The sequence below is a fragment of the Fringilla coelebs genome (genome assembly GCF_963513975.1).
Source record: "Fringilla coelebs genome assembly, chromosome: 24".
Lineage (NCBI taxonomy): Eukaryota > Metazoa > Chordata > Aves > Passeriformes > Fringillidae > Fringilla > Fringilla coelebs.
In genome coordinates this window covers 4,952,380-4,967,918 of record NC_140050.1, presented here as the reverse complement: position 1 = coordinate 4,967,918, position 15,539 = coordinate 4,952,380, and the positions used below count along the sequence as shown (strand labels likewise).

General features: G+C 63.9%; 1 protein-coding gene across 1 annotated transcript; it reads left to right on the top strand.

The window, feature by feature from the left end:
- Positions 1–3,696: 3,696 nt before the first annotated feature.
- Positions 3,697–14,940, top strand: LOC311162776 (transducin-like enhancer protein 1). The gene is made up of 19 exons (XM_084221313.1): positions 3,697–3,838; positions 4,487–4,550; positions 5,036–5,080; positions 8,968–9,030; positions 9,138–9,212; positions 9,705–9,900; positions 10,457–10,479; positions 10,649–10,753; positions 10,898–10,942; positions 11,248–11,403; positions 11,636–11,762; positions 11,848–12,032; positions 12,104–12,180; positions 12,447–12,696; positions 12,894–13,141; positions 13,376–13,523; positions 13,608–13,758; positions 14,066–14,142; positions 14,313–14,940. Exons 2-19 carry the CDS (start codon positions 4,548–4,550, stop codon positions 14,418–14,420), a joined length of 2,082 nt encoding a protein of 693 aa, XP_084077439.1. The 5' UTR covers positions 3,697–3,838; positions 4,487–4,547; the 3' UTR covers positions 14,421–14,940.
- Positions 14,941–15,539: the final 599 nt, after the last annotated feature.

Sequence of the window (15,539 nt, the reverse complement as noted above, 5' to 3'; positions counted from 1 at the left end):
CCTGCGGGGTGGCTGGCTCTTTCCCCCGGTCCTGGCTCTTGCCCAGGGGCAGCTCTGAGGGGTGAGGGGGCTGTTCTGGGTCCTTCCCTGAAACGATCTTACCGAACCAGGGCTGCACCGCCAGGCTCCAGGTGGCTGCAGGTGCCTCCGGTCACGGCGGGGATGCTCCCGGTGCCACCGGGAGCGCTGCCTGCTGGGCACCCACCGTGCTGCGAGCCAGGTCGTGCCTGCCAAAGCTGAGCCTCTCCCCGGCCCCTGTGCCCGTGCCGTGATGCACAGCCCTGGGGATGGGTGGCGCTGGTGCCAGAGATGGGATGGAGGCGCTGCTGGTGAGGACAGCAGAGGTGGCAGTGACAGGATTTTCCTCATCAGCGCTGGGATGGTGTGTCCCCACCCCTGCCAACATGGGGACAGCCCAGCCTGTCCCTAGTCCCATATTCTGAGTGCCTCATGCCTCCCCAGCACTGCTCAGTGCGGGGCTGCTGCAGGGGGCTGTTCCTGGGGCAGATCCTGGCAGGATCCTGGCAGGGGCCTTGCTGAGGTCCCTGCTCTCTTCTTCTGCCTTGCTCTCTGCACTCAGCCAGGCCCTCACGTGTGTCTTGGCACCCTCAGCCCCATGGTGTAATGCTGGGAAGCAGAAGGGCAGGGGGGACAGGATTCCCAGGCTGGGGAGAGAGGTTTAGAACAGAGATGGTGCCTCAGTCCAGCTCTAAACTGCTTTTTTTTTTTTTTTTTTTTCTATTTTAATATTTTGCCTTAACATGACCTTGGCCAAATTATTTCCCCTCTGTTTGAGATTTATGGGCCTCTTCCAGAAATGATCTGTTCTGTCTACGAAAATAGACATCGTGCTGTTATTACATTTTAAAATATAATAAGGCTTGGGAGACTGCTCTTCTGCTGCTCTCCCCAGCACCTCCCCTCTCTCTCCAGGGCACAAACCCCACTGGTTGCAGGTGTGGTGTAGGGAGAACAGGGTGGGGGAGTCTCTCCCTGCCTGCCCTCGGCAGAGCTGGAGTAACGGGAGAGATCATCCCAGCTGAGACCACAGCAGCTCTCAGAAAATCCCGGGGCTGCCAGGGAACAGACCGGGCAAAATGGGGCTAAACGAGCTGGGCTTCATTGAGGGCAGTCCTTGGCTCAGTAAGGGCAGCAGAACCTGGCTGGAAGCTGGAAAATCCTGCTCCAGCCCGAGGGGCCAGCACAGCCCATCACCCCCAGGACTGCCGAGTGCTTGGGCAGGCTCAGGGACGCCCTTGCACAGTCCTGCTCTATCTCGGTGGCTTTGCTGAGGTTATGATTGTTATTGTTCTTCTCTTCCAGGGGCTGGAGGCGAGTTCCTGTCGCTGACGAGGGGCTCTGCTTCTCCCAGCCCGCACCCTGCCAGCTCTGCTGGCCACGTCTGTGCCGTGAGCCGAGCCACCGCCACCAGCACCACGGGGATGGAGCTGTGGGGAGGAGGAAAGGGCTGCTGGCCTGCTCCTGGATTAAGGTTAAAGAGGGGGAGAGGCTCCTCACAGCTGCTGCTCCTCAAATGTTTTATTTCCTGCTCAGTGTAAGCCTGGATTGACCCGCAGCAGCAGAAAATGTCGAGCAACCGCTCCGAAAGGAGTCAAAGCACCAGAAAATCCACGGGGAAAGCCGAGTGGGTTGTGTGCACCACGGGGAGCTCTGGGAGGAGGTGACAGCGCTGGAGGGGATGCGGGGCTGTTGTAGGGCTGCTGGGACAGGGACATGGGTGTCCCTTTCCCAGTCCGGGTACCAGCACACCCCAAGGGATGCGGGGTGACGGCAGGGAGCTGGGGGCTGTCAGAACCCTTTGCTGGGGCTGAGAAACAGGCCTGGCCCAGGAGCCTTTCCCAGGAGCAGAGGGATGCTGCCGCTCCCGCCATCACACGGTGCAGGGAATTCCCGGTGAGGCGGGACCTGCGGCCCGGGGAGGGATGTGTGGGTGGCGTCGGGTTCGTTTGTTTCCTTAATTAAAAAAAACAACAAAGGGCACGGGGGGACGGACACGGAACGAGACACGACGACTTCTTGTGTTTACCACCAAAAAGCTGCCCGGGATGGGGGGGCAGCGGCTCCGGTACAACGGAGCACTCCCGGCTCCGTTTTGCGGGCAAAGCCGCGGTGCCGGGGGAGGGGTTCCTCACCGCGGGGCTGGGAGGGTCCGTGCAGTGCCCGGGATCCCGCGTGGGGCGGCGGGAGCGGCCGTGTCCGGTCCCCTCTCGGTCCCCTCCGGTCCCCGGCTCCGCAAGGGTTAAACCGCGGCACCGCCCCCTCGTTCGCCGCTCGGCCTCCCTTGATTGACACTCGCGCGCCGGCCGGGCCCGCGCTGGCCAATGGGAAGGCAGCTCTGCGTGCCCCACGTGGGGGCGGCCGCTCTGGGCGCGCTCCCATTGGCTGGCGGCGGGGGCGATTGCCCGCACGGGCCAGGCCCCACGTGGAGCTGGCGCTCGCGCCCGTTCATTGATCGCGCTCCGCAGAGCGGCGGCCGCGCGGGCGGGGCGGGGCGGGGCGGGGCGGGGCGGGGGCTCGGCCCGGCTCGGCTGCACTCGGCTGGACTCGGCTCGGCCCGGCCCGGCCTGGCCCGGCTCGGCTCGGCTCGGCTCTCCCGGGCTCGGCTCGGCTCGGCCCGGCCCGGCCCGCCCCGCCGCAGGGGCGCGCGCCTGGGGCCGGGGCCGGGTCTGGGACCCGCAGCGCGGTGAGTCCCGTCCCGTTCCGTCCCGTCCCGTCCCGGCGGTCCGGTCCGGTTCGGTTCGCCTCGGTGTCCGCCGGCCGGGGTCCGGCCGCGCTCGGGGCTGGGTGGGCGGCGAGGCCGGTGCCGCCCCGCGGCCGTACCTGCGGCGGGCGGCGGCGGGGCCATTGTCTGCGCGGCGCGGGGGGCCGGGGCTGGGCGGGTCCGCCGAGCCCGGAGGGAGCCCCGGGGCCCTCGGTGCCCGCGGGAACGGGGAGCGCGCGGCGCGGGGGGGCTGCGGGCGGGGCTCCCGAAGGGCCCCGCGCCCCCGGGCAGCGCCGGGCGGTGACCCCCGGGTTCTTCTCCAGGGCCTGATCCGGAGCTGGGAGCAGTTTCCAGGGCCTGTCCCGCGCCTGCGGCGGGGCCCGAGCGGCCGGAGGGTCCCGGGCCTGTCCGGTGCCGAGGATGTTCCCGCAGAACAGGCCCCCGGTGAGCCCCCGTCCCCTCGCAGCAGTGCCAGCCCGGCCCTGCGCCCCCGAGCCCGGCTCCCGCCTCGGTGCTGACCGACAGCCGAGTGCCGGTACCGCGGGTGATGCTCGGAGCGATGCCGGGGCTCTTCCCCACGCGGTGCTGAGCCCCGGCGCGGCGGGTCTGGGCTTTGTGAGGTGCCTGGAGCGGGATTCACCGGGGTGTGATGGTGGGACGGGGATGGGCCGGCACGGAGCTCAGCTGTGTGGCGGCTGGGTGAGGCCGGGCCACCAGGTCTGTGCCGTGCCCGGTGCCACCCGTGGTCATCCATCCCTTCTGGCTCAGCGGCCAAACCGATGCTGTCGAGGCCCTTGGTGCCTGGTTGGGACCAGTTTCCTCTCCAGTAACTCCTTGTGCAACCTCCTGCATGTGCTGCTCTCCCAGACGTGCCCATGGCCTCTTCCCCGGGTGCAGGGATGCCCTGGGGGATGTGCCAGCCTTGCTGGGCAGCAGCAGTGACCCTGGAGGTCCCATCTCTGCCTAGGCCCATCTCCAGGCACCCTCTGCTGCCTCGGGAGCTGCTGTTGCTGCCAGTGCCATCCCCAGCACCCCCCAGTCCCTCAAGCTGACTTACCCAGAGACCTTGGATCGCATCAAGGAGGAATTCCAGTTCCTGCAGAACCAATACCACAGGTGAGCAGCTGCCAGAGCTCACGTGCCAGCCTGTGACCCGGGCACTTCAGCACCAGGCTCCTCCTGGCACTGGGCAGCACCATCCAGGGTGGCTGGTGGACTGGTCCCTCCAGAGGATGGCTGTGCCAAGCATCACCTTGGTAGCTTGAAGGGACTCTGTTTGAGGGGGAAACTCAACCTTTGCCTGCCAAAAGCCTCAGGAGGAGGTGCTGGTATCCAGCAGCCAGCTCTGGGCTGAGCCAGAGCCATCACTTAGACCTGGAGTCCCTCTGATCTGTGAGGCTGCTGCCCAGGATCACCTCCCCTTCCCCACACTGTGCAGGGCAGAGTGAGGTTGGAAATGCAGCTGAGCTTTGCAGCTCACTCCATTTGGGAAGCAGATGCTGGGGAGGGGGTGAAGAGTCCGTGCAAATTGCTCCCTGATGCCCAGATCCCTTTGGTGTCCACCTCCTCTTTATCAGCCCCTTCCTGCCCTCTTTCAGATGGTTTTCTTGGCTTGTGCTGGGAGATGGGATTGAAGCTGAGAGGAGGCTGAAGCCTGTGGTACACTGGGAGGGCTCCTGCTCTGTCCAGCCAGGGACATCCTGTCACTTGGGAGGACCAAGGGGGGTTGCTCCTTCTCCCTCTCTCTCCTCTTTATTTTCACAGCTTGAAGTTAGAATGTGAAAAGCTGGCAACAGAAAAAACAGAAATCCAGCGTCATTATGTCATGGTTAGTGAGCTCCACCTGAAAGGAGAAGGGTGGTGTGGGATCTCCTCTGAACCATCAAAGGACATGCAGGGATGCTTCACCTTCCCCTTGTTTTTGGGTTGTGTGGCCAGGCCCTGAGATCTGGTTTTGTGGCTGTTCCTGTCTGGTTTTCCCCCAAAAAGAGCCGTGGTGTTGGAGCAGGACGTTCTGCCTTGGCTTGTGGTGGCAAATCTGCTCCTGTGTGGGTTGTCCCCATTCCTGCAGGTGTCCTGGGAGGGCTGTGTCCATCCTGTGGGCTGCAGCCCTGTGCCAGAGACACTCTGCTGTGCCAGAGACACCTCTGCTCCTGGGAGAGGAGCTGGGGACCATGCTGTCCCCATGGCCTGGCCACACCATGGCTGTTTGTGGCCAGGCTGAGCTGGTGTGCCAGCACCACAGAGGATTTTCTGCTTGGGAGCTCACCTGGTCTCCAGAGCTGTGCTGATGCTGCCTTCTCTCCCCCACAGTACTATGAGATGTCCTATGGCCTGAACATCGAGATGCACAAACAGGTGAGTCTGGCTGGGCTGGGAGCTCTCTCCACCTCCTTGGTCCCAGCTCCCTGTCCCCATTTTGCCACCTGGGCTCTTCAGGGCTGTCCCCACAGACAACATGGGAAGCTGCTCCCTGTTGTAGCCCAAGAAGCTCAGTGTTTATAGGGAGTGTGACCCTTTCCTGTGCTTTGTGTTGCTCTGTGCCATGGCCTTGGCTGCCTCCTTAGGTCCCCACACACGTCTCTGCTCTGGTTTTGGGTTCAGGGTGCCCTGCCTGGACTGTGATGCTGCTGTTGTGTCAGGCAGGGAGCAGTGGTGGAGGATTTGTGCTTGCATGGCCGCTCACACCGCTTGTGAGTGGTCATAGGGTGACTCTTGTGAAGGAGACTGGCTTCTTCCTCAGGGCAAGGGGGGCTGCAGGGTCACAGCAGGCTGAGGAGCTCTGGCTTAACACCTTTACAAGTGTCTGCTGCCCACTGGCCCAGGGGCCAGGGCTGAGGAGCATTCTGAGGAGAAAGAAGGGTTTGGGGGGTTGGGTGCAGGGTGGGCTCTCCGGGGGCTCAGCGCTGCGCATCCTCCCTCGCTGCTTCCCCTCCCTCCCTTCCTCAACTCCCTCCCTTCCTCCCTTCCTCCCCTGTGCCGAGCTCCGGGTCACCAGCTGCTCTGAGACAGAAGGTTTCTTCTCATCTATTTTTAAAGAGGCTGCGGAGGAGCCTGGCGAGGCGCTGCCGCCTTCCTGCCCGCCCCGCGCCCGCCGACGCCAACTGTTGCATGGGAGCTGCTCGGGTGGGCAGTGCTGGCCCCGTCCCCATCCCAGGGCAGGATGTCAGCCGCTCCTGCCAGCTCTGTGCCCGCTGGGAGGGCGTTCTGCCCCCTCTGGAATGCCCTCCTTGCCCCGGCATCCCTGCTGATGCTGAGGTGCGAAGCTGCCCTAGTGAGGGGCAGTTCTGGGATCGGTTCTGTCCCTGGGAGCCTTCAGCCTTTGGTCTCCTCTTTGGTCTGGGTTCAACCCCCTCCTCTCAGCCCTGTGCTGGCTCCACGGTGTTTTCATCCTCCCCACCAGGGTTTTCAGGGAGCTCCTCGGGGCTCGGGGCAGCACGCCCAGGGTCCGCCCGGCCCGGAGCCTCTCCCCGGAGGGCTGCGAGCTGCTCTCCTCTGGCTGCTGCTTCTCTCCCAGCCCTCTCAGGCTCGTGTTTTCTGCCAGCCCCAGGTGCCGCTGGCCGCCGGCCAGTGAGCTGTCGGCACTTTTAACAAGGGCCCGTGAGTCTGCTCTGACAGCCAGCGGCCATTGTGTGAGAACGGGAACCGGCTTAGCGCTGCCCTGGGGGGACCGGCTCTGTCCCTCCTCCCCTTCCTCCAAATCCTGCCCTGTTCACGGGCACAGGCGGGTCCTGGGTGCTGCTGGCTGCCCCAGAGCCCCCGATGGCCACGGGCAGAGGCCACGCTGTGCTGTGCCTCTGTCCTTGCTGTGCCCCTTGTCCCCCGGTGCTCATCACCAAGGGACAAAATGTGGGGTTTTGCTCTGGGGGAAATGGGGCTGGGGGCTGGCTGTGCTGTGCCTCTGTCCTTGCTGTGCCCCGTGTCCCCAGGTGCTCATCACCAAGGGCCAAGGCATGGGGTTTTGCTCTGGGGGAAGTGGGGCTGGGGGCTGGCTGTGCTGGCGCAGCTCTGCAGGCAGCCACAGGCTTGGCAGGAGAGGATCAAAACAGGAACGAGCAGGAGACGTTAATTTTTTTTTATTGTTGCTTTGTTTTTGGCGTGGAAAGGGGCCTGTAGCTTTCTATAAAAGCACCTCCCCGAATCTGCCTGGCCTTGGACTTGCTCACCGAGAGCCAGAGGGGAGGCGACGGTGCTGGTGGCTGGGGGGGGCTGCAAACAGCGTGATCATTTTTCATGCTGAGAGCGTTAAAGTGCCAGTAAATTGCACATTAACGAGTGCGAGTGAATTGGAGGCAGCTCTCCCCAAGGAGCTGCTGCCCATCAGTGCATTAGGGAAGAGAATCCATCACTGCCGGCCCCGGGAGACGGCTAAATCCTTCCCAGAACTGCCGGCTGCCAAATCTCCTCGCTCCCACCCCCCCCCCCCCCACCCCCCCCCTTTCCTTTCTTTTCTTTCTCTTTTTTCCTCCCTCAGAAGGGGAAGTGAGGGCAGGTGCCAGATTGTTTCTGTGCTCTGGGGCTGGCAGGAGCAGGTCGGCAGCTGCTCTGGAGGGCAGCATGGAGTGTCCCTGGGTCTGTGTCCCCACCCCAGCCATGTCCCCTCACCCTGGCACTCACCTGCACCAGCTGGGCATGGGAGATGTGTCCAAGGTCCTGCCAGGGACATCCAGGGGTCAGTTCTGTCTCTGGGGTGTGGGAGATGTGCCCAAGGTCCTGCCAGGGACATCCAGGGATCCAGGGGTCAGTTGTGTCCCTGGGGTGTGAGAGATGTGCCCAAGGTCCTGCCAGGGACATCCAGGGGTCAGTTGTGTCCCTGGGGTGTGGGAGATGTGCCCAAGGTCCTGCCAGGGACATCCAGGGGTCAGTTGTGTCCCTGGGGTGTGGGAGATGTGCCCAAGGTCCTGCCAGGGACATCCAGGGGTCAGTTGTGTCCCTGGGGTGTGGGAGATGTGCCCAAGGTCCTGCCAGAGACATCCAGGGGTCAGTTGTGTCCCTGGGGTGTGGGAGATGTGCCCAAGGTCCTGGCAGGGACATCCAGGGGTCAGTTGTGTCCCTGGGGCTCTACAGCCTTTGGTCTCCTCTGGGGGCTGATAAGGGGGTCTGGGTTCAACCCCCTCCTCTCAGTTCCACAGTGTTTTCATCCTCCCCACCAGGGTGGACAGGGGTTTGGTACAGCCTCTTAGCTGCCCTCCTGTGCCCAGGACATCCCCTGCCCATCCAAGGGCAGAGGGATCCCTCCCCCAGCTGGGTTTAGGGGCAGCTGCTGATCTCTGTCCCCTCTCTGTCCCCTCTCCTCGTGGCGTCTCCACTCTTGCCTGGAGCAGTGTCTGCTCTCTTGGCCACCAACAGGGACAGGAGCCTGTCCCCACAGCCTTTGGGGCATCTTTGGGTTGTGTCTGGGAGGTCTGTGCCCTCCTGTCCCCGAGCTGTGCAGAGTGGGGCTGCTGGGGGCCCTGGGAGCTGGCAGGGGTGTGCCATGGGGCTCTGGGAGCTGGCAGGGGGGTGCCATGGGGCCCTGGAAGGTGGCAGGGGGGTGCCATGGGGCCCTGGAAGCTGGCAGGGGGATGCCATGGGGCCCTGGGAGCTGGCAGGGGTGTGCCATGGGGCTCTGGGAGCTAAAAGGGGGGTGCCATGGGGCTCTGGAAGGTGGAAGGGGGTGCCATAGGGCCCTGGAAGGTGGAAGGGGGTGCCATGGGGCCCTCAAAGCTGGCAGGGGATGCCACGGGAACATGGCACGGCACAGCACGACGCTGCTCTCCCTCCCCACGCTCCTGATTGCCGGTGGCACTCGAGTGTTGCAGAAAAACAGCAGCTGGAAGGAGAGCACCTCTCCAGGGCTTCCTCCGGGCCGGGAGGGCGGCAAGTGGCGGGCGTGGTGCCGCAGGAGGCTGCCTGGAGGGCAGGGGGAGCCTGCAGGGGCCGTGGCTGCTGGGCTGGGGACTTGCTTGGGGGTGGCCTCGGTGCCATGGGCCCGGGGGGCTTCATGTCCCGGGCAGGGAGGAGCTGGAAGCCGTCCCAGGGCTCTCAGGGTGGGGATGGAGTGTGCTGGTTCTGAAGGAGGTGCTGTTATGAACAGGAATTGTCGCCCCAGGGCGTTTTTGCTCTGTAGTGCTGAGCAGCAGCCCCTGGGCTGGGTGTCAGTAGCCTGAGAGGGGGCTCTCCTGGCAGCATCAGGGTCCCTCAGCGTGGGGGTCCCTCTGCTCTGCCCCTTGCCCTGACGGGCTCTGTCTCTCTCCTCCTGCCAGACGGAGATCGCCAAGCGGCTCAACGTGATCTGCGCCCAGCTCATCCCGTTCCTGTCTCAGGAGGTGGGTCAGCCCTCGGGCCCAGCCAGGTGTGCAGAGCTCCTCTGGGGCCCAGGGAAAGAAACCAGCCTGCCCCAGGCTGCCCCAGCCCCTGTGCTCTCTCCCCACAGCACCAGCAGCAGGTGGTCCAGGCTGTGGAGCGAGCGAAGCAGGTGACTATGACCGACCTGAACGCGGCCATCGGGGTACGTCAACCCTCTGCCCGCCACTCCAGGGCCACTCTGGCATGCTGGCACCTCCCAGGCTCCTGCCATCCCTGGGCTGAGCCCCCTCCTGCCCCTGGCTGCAGCCCTGGTCCTTGTGCAGCTGAATTGAAGGGAGAGAGGCAAACCAGGCTGGTTTGGGGGCTGCCAGCAGGACTCGGGTGCAGGAGATGCAGCTGGGGGTGGAGGTGGTGGCTGGCGTGTGTCACTGTGTCCTGACACCCTGTGGCCAGGGTGGAGGGGGGTCACCACCATCCCCACTCAAATATTCCCTGGAGACTGTCCCCCCTCCAGCCCAGGGTGGGAGGGATGGTGTGTCCCCCAGAACATTACTGGGGACACTCTGAGTGCATGCCCTGCCCCTCCACACCCAGGCCCCGTTGCTGACTGACCCAGGGCTGCCTCTTGCCCCTCGCTTGCCCAGCAGCTGTCCTGGCACAGGCCTTTGACTCTGCCCTCTCCTCTCCTCTCCAGCACCAGCTGCAGACCCAGCACCTCTCGCACCACGCTCCCCCCATCCCGCTGACCCCCCACCCCTCTGGGATGCAGCCCGCTGGCCTCGCTGGCATCAGCAGTGCCTCGGGGCTGCTGGCACTCTCGGGGGCTCTGGGGGCCCAGGCCCAGCTCCTCGCCAAGGATGACAGAGGAGTCCATGACACGGAGCCCAGGGGTGAGTGTGGGAGAGTGTCCTGGTTTGGAAAGGAAATTATTTTTTTGGGAGTTTGGTGGTCAAACGAATTAATGCTGAGATTTGAATATTGGCACCGAGGACGTGGATACCATGGCAGGGAACCAGAGCTTCTTGGGGTGGCTGAGGGGATCTGAGTGAACCTGGGAACGGGTGGTGCTGGGCCTGGGGCTCCCTCTGCTCCCCATGCCCTTCTTACCTGGGCACTTCCCTGGGGTGGGGGCTACCTGTCCATGCCTCAGGGCTGCCAGCTGGGCTGGAGGGGCAGGGGGCTGGCAGCTGCAGGGGGTTTGGGTGGGAACTTCCTCCAGTGACCAGCACCCTCGTGGGAGGGGGGTGAGGTGGGCTGGTGGGGAAGGGTCTAGGACCACCCTGCTGGTGGGGAAGGGTCTAGGACCACCCTGCTGGTCTGGCCCTGCTGTGAACGCCCCAGCAGCTGTGGGTGAAGTAGGTGGCTTTCCTGGGGGGCTCTTGGTGGTGACACAGAGTGTCCCCCTTTCCCTCCTCCTCCTCCTGCTGCTCCTCTGCGTTGCCACAGCGACAGACCGAGACCCCGGCCCCGTAAGTGCCTCTTTCTTCTCCTGCACCGTTCTGTGGTGGCACTGGCTGAGCCCAGGACACAGGGCTGGGCTGAGGCACTCCGTGCTCCTGGAGGCAGCCCTGCCTCGGTGCTGCCTGTGCCAGGAGCTGGGCAGAGCACCCCCAGCCACTGGCACTGTCCCTCACCCAGAGCTCCCTGGCGCTGTCGAACGGGGAGCGTGCGCGAGCCATCGCCGAGTACCTGAGCAGCAGCAAGAAGAGGAAGGTGGAGGAGAAGGACTTTGTTACAGACTATGTGAGCCCAGGGCTGGGGGGCTTGGGGTGACCCCATCCTCTCCTGTGGGGTGCGGAATGGAGCTGCCTGTGCCTCTGGCACAGCTCCAGGCAGGAGTGAGGGTGGCTGCAGCTCCTCTGGCTCCAACCGCGCTCCATGTTTCAGGGCAGTGATGCAGACAAAAGTGAGGACAACTTGGTGGTGGATGAGGTCAGTGTGCTGGGACACTGGGAGGGGTCTGGGGTCAGTGTGTCCTGGGGCAGTGGGAGGACTGTGGGGTCAGTGTGTGCTGTCCATCCTCGAGGGTGGGGCTAACAGGCTGCTCCAGGCAGAGGTGGGCATCACAGGGAGGTGCCAGTGGTAGCTGTGCTCTCTGAGCCTCGCCAGCAGCAGCAGTGAGCCCCAGGATCCAGGCTGGCATCCTGGCCCTTGCCTGAGCCACGAGCTCCCCATAACCTGGGACATCCCTGCTCTCCAGCCTGCTCTGCTCCCTGCTGATTTCCCTCCTTCCCCAGGACCCCTCTTCCCCGCACAGCGTCCACTCCTACTCGTCCCGGGAGAACGGGGTGGAGAAGGTCCCGCTGGGCAGGAAGGAGGCCATGCCCCTCAGCCCGACCTCCATGGCCTCCTCCAGCAGCACGTCCCCATCTCGGAGCAAGGATGCACCCACGGTACGTGTGACTTCTCTGGGGCCTGTGCTTTGTCCTTGCTGCCTGGGCTCAGCTGACAGAGTGGTCATGGGTCTCTCCACCTCCAAACCTGTGGGGCAAAGTGCTGGAGGGGCAGGGAGGTCCCACAGACCCTTCAGCACTGGCTGGACTGGGCTATCAATGAGGGGGAGCCAAGAAGGACCCCCTGGCAGGGGCATGGTGCAGTTGCCATCTTGCATTCTGTTCCTGGCAGGTGGAGAAGGCAGGGACGCCCAGCCTGAAGTCCAGCACCCCCACCTCCCAGGGTGACACCCTGCCGGGCTCCAGCAGTGCCCAGCAGTTCCGCCCCGCCGCTACCAAGGTCCCCGTGGACCCCCTGGGTGAGCTTCCCCCGCTGGGGCCCGGGTGGGTCTCCAAGCTCTGTGCTCAGGGCCCCAGCCCTTCACTCTGCCTCTCCCCCAGCAGCCCTGGGCCTGAGGAATCCACTGGGAGTGCAGAGCCCCTACTCGGCCGCCTTTGGCTTGGCCCACCCTGCGGTCAATGGGGACGTGGCCGGGAGCGGCGCCTACGCCAGCCTGCACCTCATGTCCCCGCAGCTCAACGGGGCCGCGGCCGCCGTGGGAGCCGGGGGCTACGGGCGCTCGCCCCTGGTGAGTGACCTCGTCCTGTGGGGCCGTGGGGTCACAGAGTGTGAGCCACTCTCACCCGCTGTCCCCTGCAGGTGGGCTACGACCCGCACCCCCACATGCGCGTCCCAGGGCTGGTGGCCGGCATGCAAGTGGGGAGCTCGGGCAAGCCGTAAGTGGGGCTGGGCTGGATGGGGGCTGTGCTGGGGAAGGAGGGGTGTGGTGGCTTCTGGGGGTGAATTTGGGCTCTGTGCACAAGCTGGGAGCACAGCCTGGGGGAAAGCTGGGCTGTGGTTGTTGTGTGCCCAGCTGGCATCGCCGGCTGTGTTCTGCTCATGGCTCTGACTCCAGATGTGCTGCCTGTGTTGGACCCGCGTGGCACCTGCCCCTGTGCAGGCAGGATTCTGCTCTGCTTCTCACTGCTCTGCTCCCTTGCAGCGCCTACTCCTTCCACGTCAGTGCTGACGGGCAGATGCAGCCGGTGCCTTTCCCCCCCGACGCCCTGCTGGGCTCCGGCATCCCCCGGCACGCGCGGCAGCTGCACACCCTGAGCCACGGCGAGGTGGTCTGTGCTGTCACCATCAGCAACTCCACGCGACACGTCTACACCGGGGGCAAGGGCTGCGTCAAGGTCTGGGACGTGGGGCAGCCGGGCACCAAGACGGCCGTGGCTCAGCTGGACTGCCTGGTGAGGATGAGGAGGAGGAGGAGCAGAAATGGCTTTGGGCTGGGGCTGGGATGGGGAATGTGCTCCTGCTGCAGTGGAGGGGACAGAGGGGCCTTTCACAGCTGCTGCAGTGAGAGGAGGAGAGGTGTCTCCTGCAAGGCCCTGTGTGCTCATCATGTCCTCCTTGCCTTGCCCTGTTGCCTGTCACCCCCGTGCAGAACCGTGACAACTACATCCGCTCCTGCAAGCTGCTCCCCGACGGCCGCAGCCTGATCGTGGGGGGGGAGGCCAGCACCCTGTCCATCTGGGACCTGGCAGCCCCCACGCCCCGCATCAAGGCTGAGCTCACCTCCTCTGCCCCCGCCTGCTACGCCCTGGCCATCAGCCCTGACGCCAAAGTCTGCTTCTCCTGCTGCAGCGACGGCAACATCGTGGTGTGGGACCTGCAGAACCAGACACTGGTGAGGTGAGTCTGGGGCAGGGGGGAGCATGGACAGGACTGCTGGGGACTCCTCGGGCCAGGGACCCCTCAGTCCCTGCAGCCTGTCCCTGCCCATCCCTGTGTCTAACCCTGGCCATGGGACAGTGCCTGTCCTTGCAGCTCCTCGCTGCTGGCTGCTGCCCTGCCCACACTCTGTGCTGCAGGTGCTGGCTGCCCTGCCAGCTGTGCCCTCTCTCTCTCCATCCCCCTCTTTCCCAGGCAGTTTCAAGGTCACACGGACGGTGCCAGCTGCATTGACATCTCTAACTATGGCACCAAGCTGTGGACAGGGGGGCTGGACAACACCGTGCGCTGCTGGGACCTGCGGGAGGGCCGGCAGCTGCAGCAGCACGACTTCAGCTCCCAGGTAGGGCTGGAGCCCTCTGGCAGCAGCCTGGGGCCAGCTGGCACCTGCTGCTGGGCCACCCTGTGAGCCTGTGTGTCCCCTCAGATCTTCTCCCTGGGCTACTGCCCCATGGGAGAGTGGCTGGCCGTGGGCATGGAGAGCAGCAACGTGGAGATCCTGCACGTCACCAAACCCGACAAGTACCAGCTGCACCTCCACGAGAGCTGTGTCCTCTCTCTCAAATTCGCCTCCTGTGGTAGGCACACCTCTCCTGGCGCCCCTTGCTCTGGAGCCTCATGGATGCCATCTCTACTTCTGTCCGTGTGTCACAGGGCTCGTTGCATTTGTTCTGGTAGCCAGCCCTGTCCTGGTGGTGACGGTCAGAGAAGGGCTATCCATCCCTCTTGGAGCAGTGCTGGCTGCTGGAGCCAAACTCCTCTTTGTGTTCCCTTGGCTCATGGCTGGCAGAGCTGTGGCTGCCTCTCTCTGTGTGTTTCACAGCCTGGGCAGGATCTGCTGCTGGCTCTGGGGTGGTGACACGAGGCTGTTTTGTCCCTCCACAGGGAAGTGGTTTGTGAGCACTGGGAAGGACAATCTGCTCAATGCCTGGAGGACACCCTATGGAGCCAGCATCTTCCAGGTGAGCAGCCAGCAGGGCTGGAGGTTCCTGGGCTGAGGCTGCCAGGAGCTGCCCAGCACAACCCAGCTCTAATTATGTGCCAGCCCCATAAACCCACCCCCAAGGAGGCGGGGGGGCTGTTGGGACCTTGCTCTGAGGCTGCTCCTTGTGCTTCCCCCTGTTCTCTGCAGTCGAAGGAAACCTCCTCAGTCCTCAGCTGTGACATCTCCACGGATGACCAGTTCATCGTGACGGGCTCAGGGGACAAGAAAGCCACAGTTTATGAGATCATTTACTGAGCCCCAGAGGTGCCAACTGCAGGACAGGCAGCTGTCCACGGGGATGGACAGGTGGACTCTACCTGCCCTGCTGCTGACTTCCCAAAGAATGTGCAGCCAGTGGCTGTGGCATCCCAGCTGGAGGAGAGCAGAGAGGGGTGGAGGTGGCCCTGGGACCGTGGCCAGGCATGGTGCAGGCTGCTGCTCGGGGTGGATTTCCTGGGGACTTTCTCCTTGTTTTGTTCTTTGTGGGTTTCTTTCTAAATCTAGACTGTGGGAGTTGGAGATGGGGAGGGAGGTCTGGCATTGTTAGGGGTTTTGTTTGGGTGCTTTTTTTATTTTTGTTTTTTTAACTTTTTGTTGTGGGGTTTTTATTTGTTTAAGCCTCTGGGCCTGCCAGAGTGGATGGGCTCTGGCCTCACTTCCCTCTGTGCCTCCCAGGGTGTATTTAATAATAAAAACAAACCAAAAAAAAGGCAGCTGTGCCTTGTCCTGAGCAGTATCCTCGATGCTCTGTGGGGCTGGGATGGACCCAGGTGGGAATGGGTGACACCACAGCAGGAAACTTTTCCCTTTTAGTCACAACTTGCTGCTCCTTTCCCGTGCTGAGGAGGGTCTGAGGGGGCTCCTCAGTGGGCAGAGCCCATCCCTGGCCCTGGTGGGGAGCAGCAGTGTGGGCACAGCGTGGTACTGGCTCTGCCGTGCCCCAGTGGAGCAGCCTCCGTGGCTGTGGGGGAGAGGAGAGGCCAGCCCTGGAGGAAGTGGTTTGTGAAGGAAATGAGATGTGAGCACTCAGCGCCTGCCTTATCGGTCTGGCTGCCTGCCAACACTGCCGTGGGCAAGCAGGGCTGCTCCCAAGAGCCCGGGGCTGGCAAGGGCTGCGGTGTGGCAGCTGCTCTGGGCTGCTGCCCCCAGCCACAGCTCACCACAGGCACCACAGAGCACTGCTGGAGCTGGGGGTGCCGTGGCAGGCCAGCAGCCACACCTCTGCCAGCGTCCTCCCCTGTGCTGCTGGCCAAAAGCAGCCCCCCAGGACACCCTTCAGAGCCCAGCCCTTGGCACAGCTGGCAGCACTGGCTGGCAAAGGTCCCTGCTCAGAATCGGCCCAGCCCTTCTTTTGTTCCTTTTTATTAGTAAGGG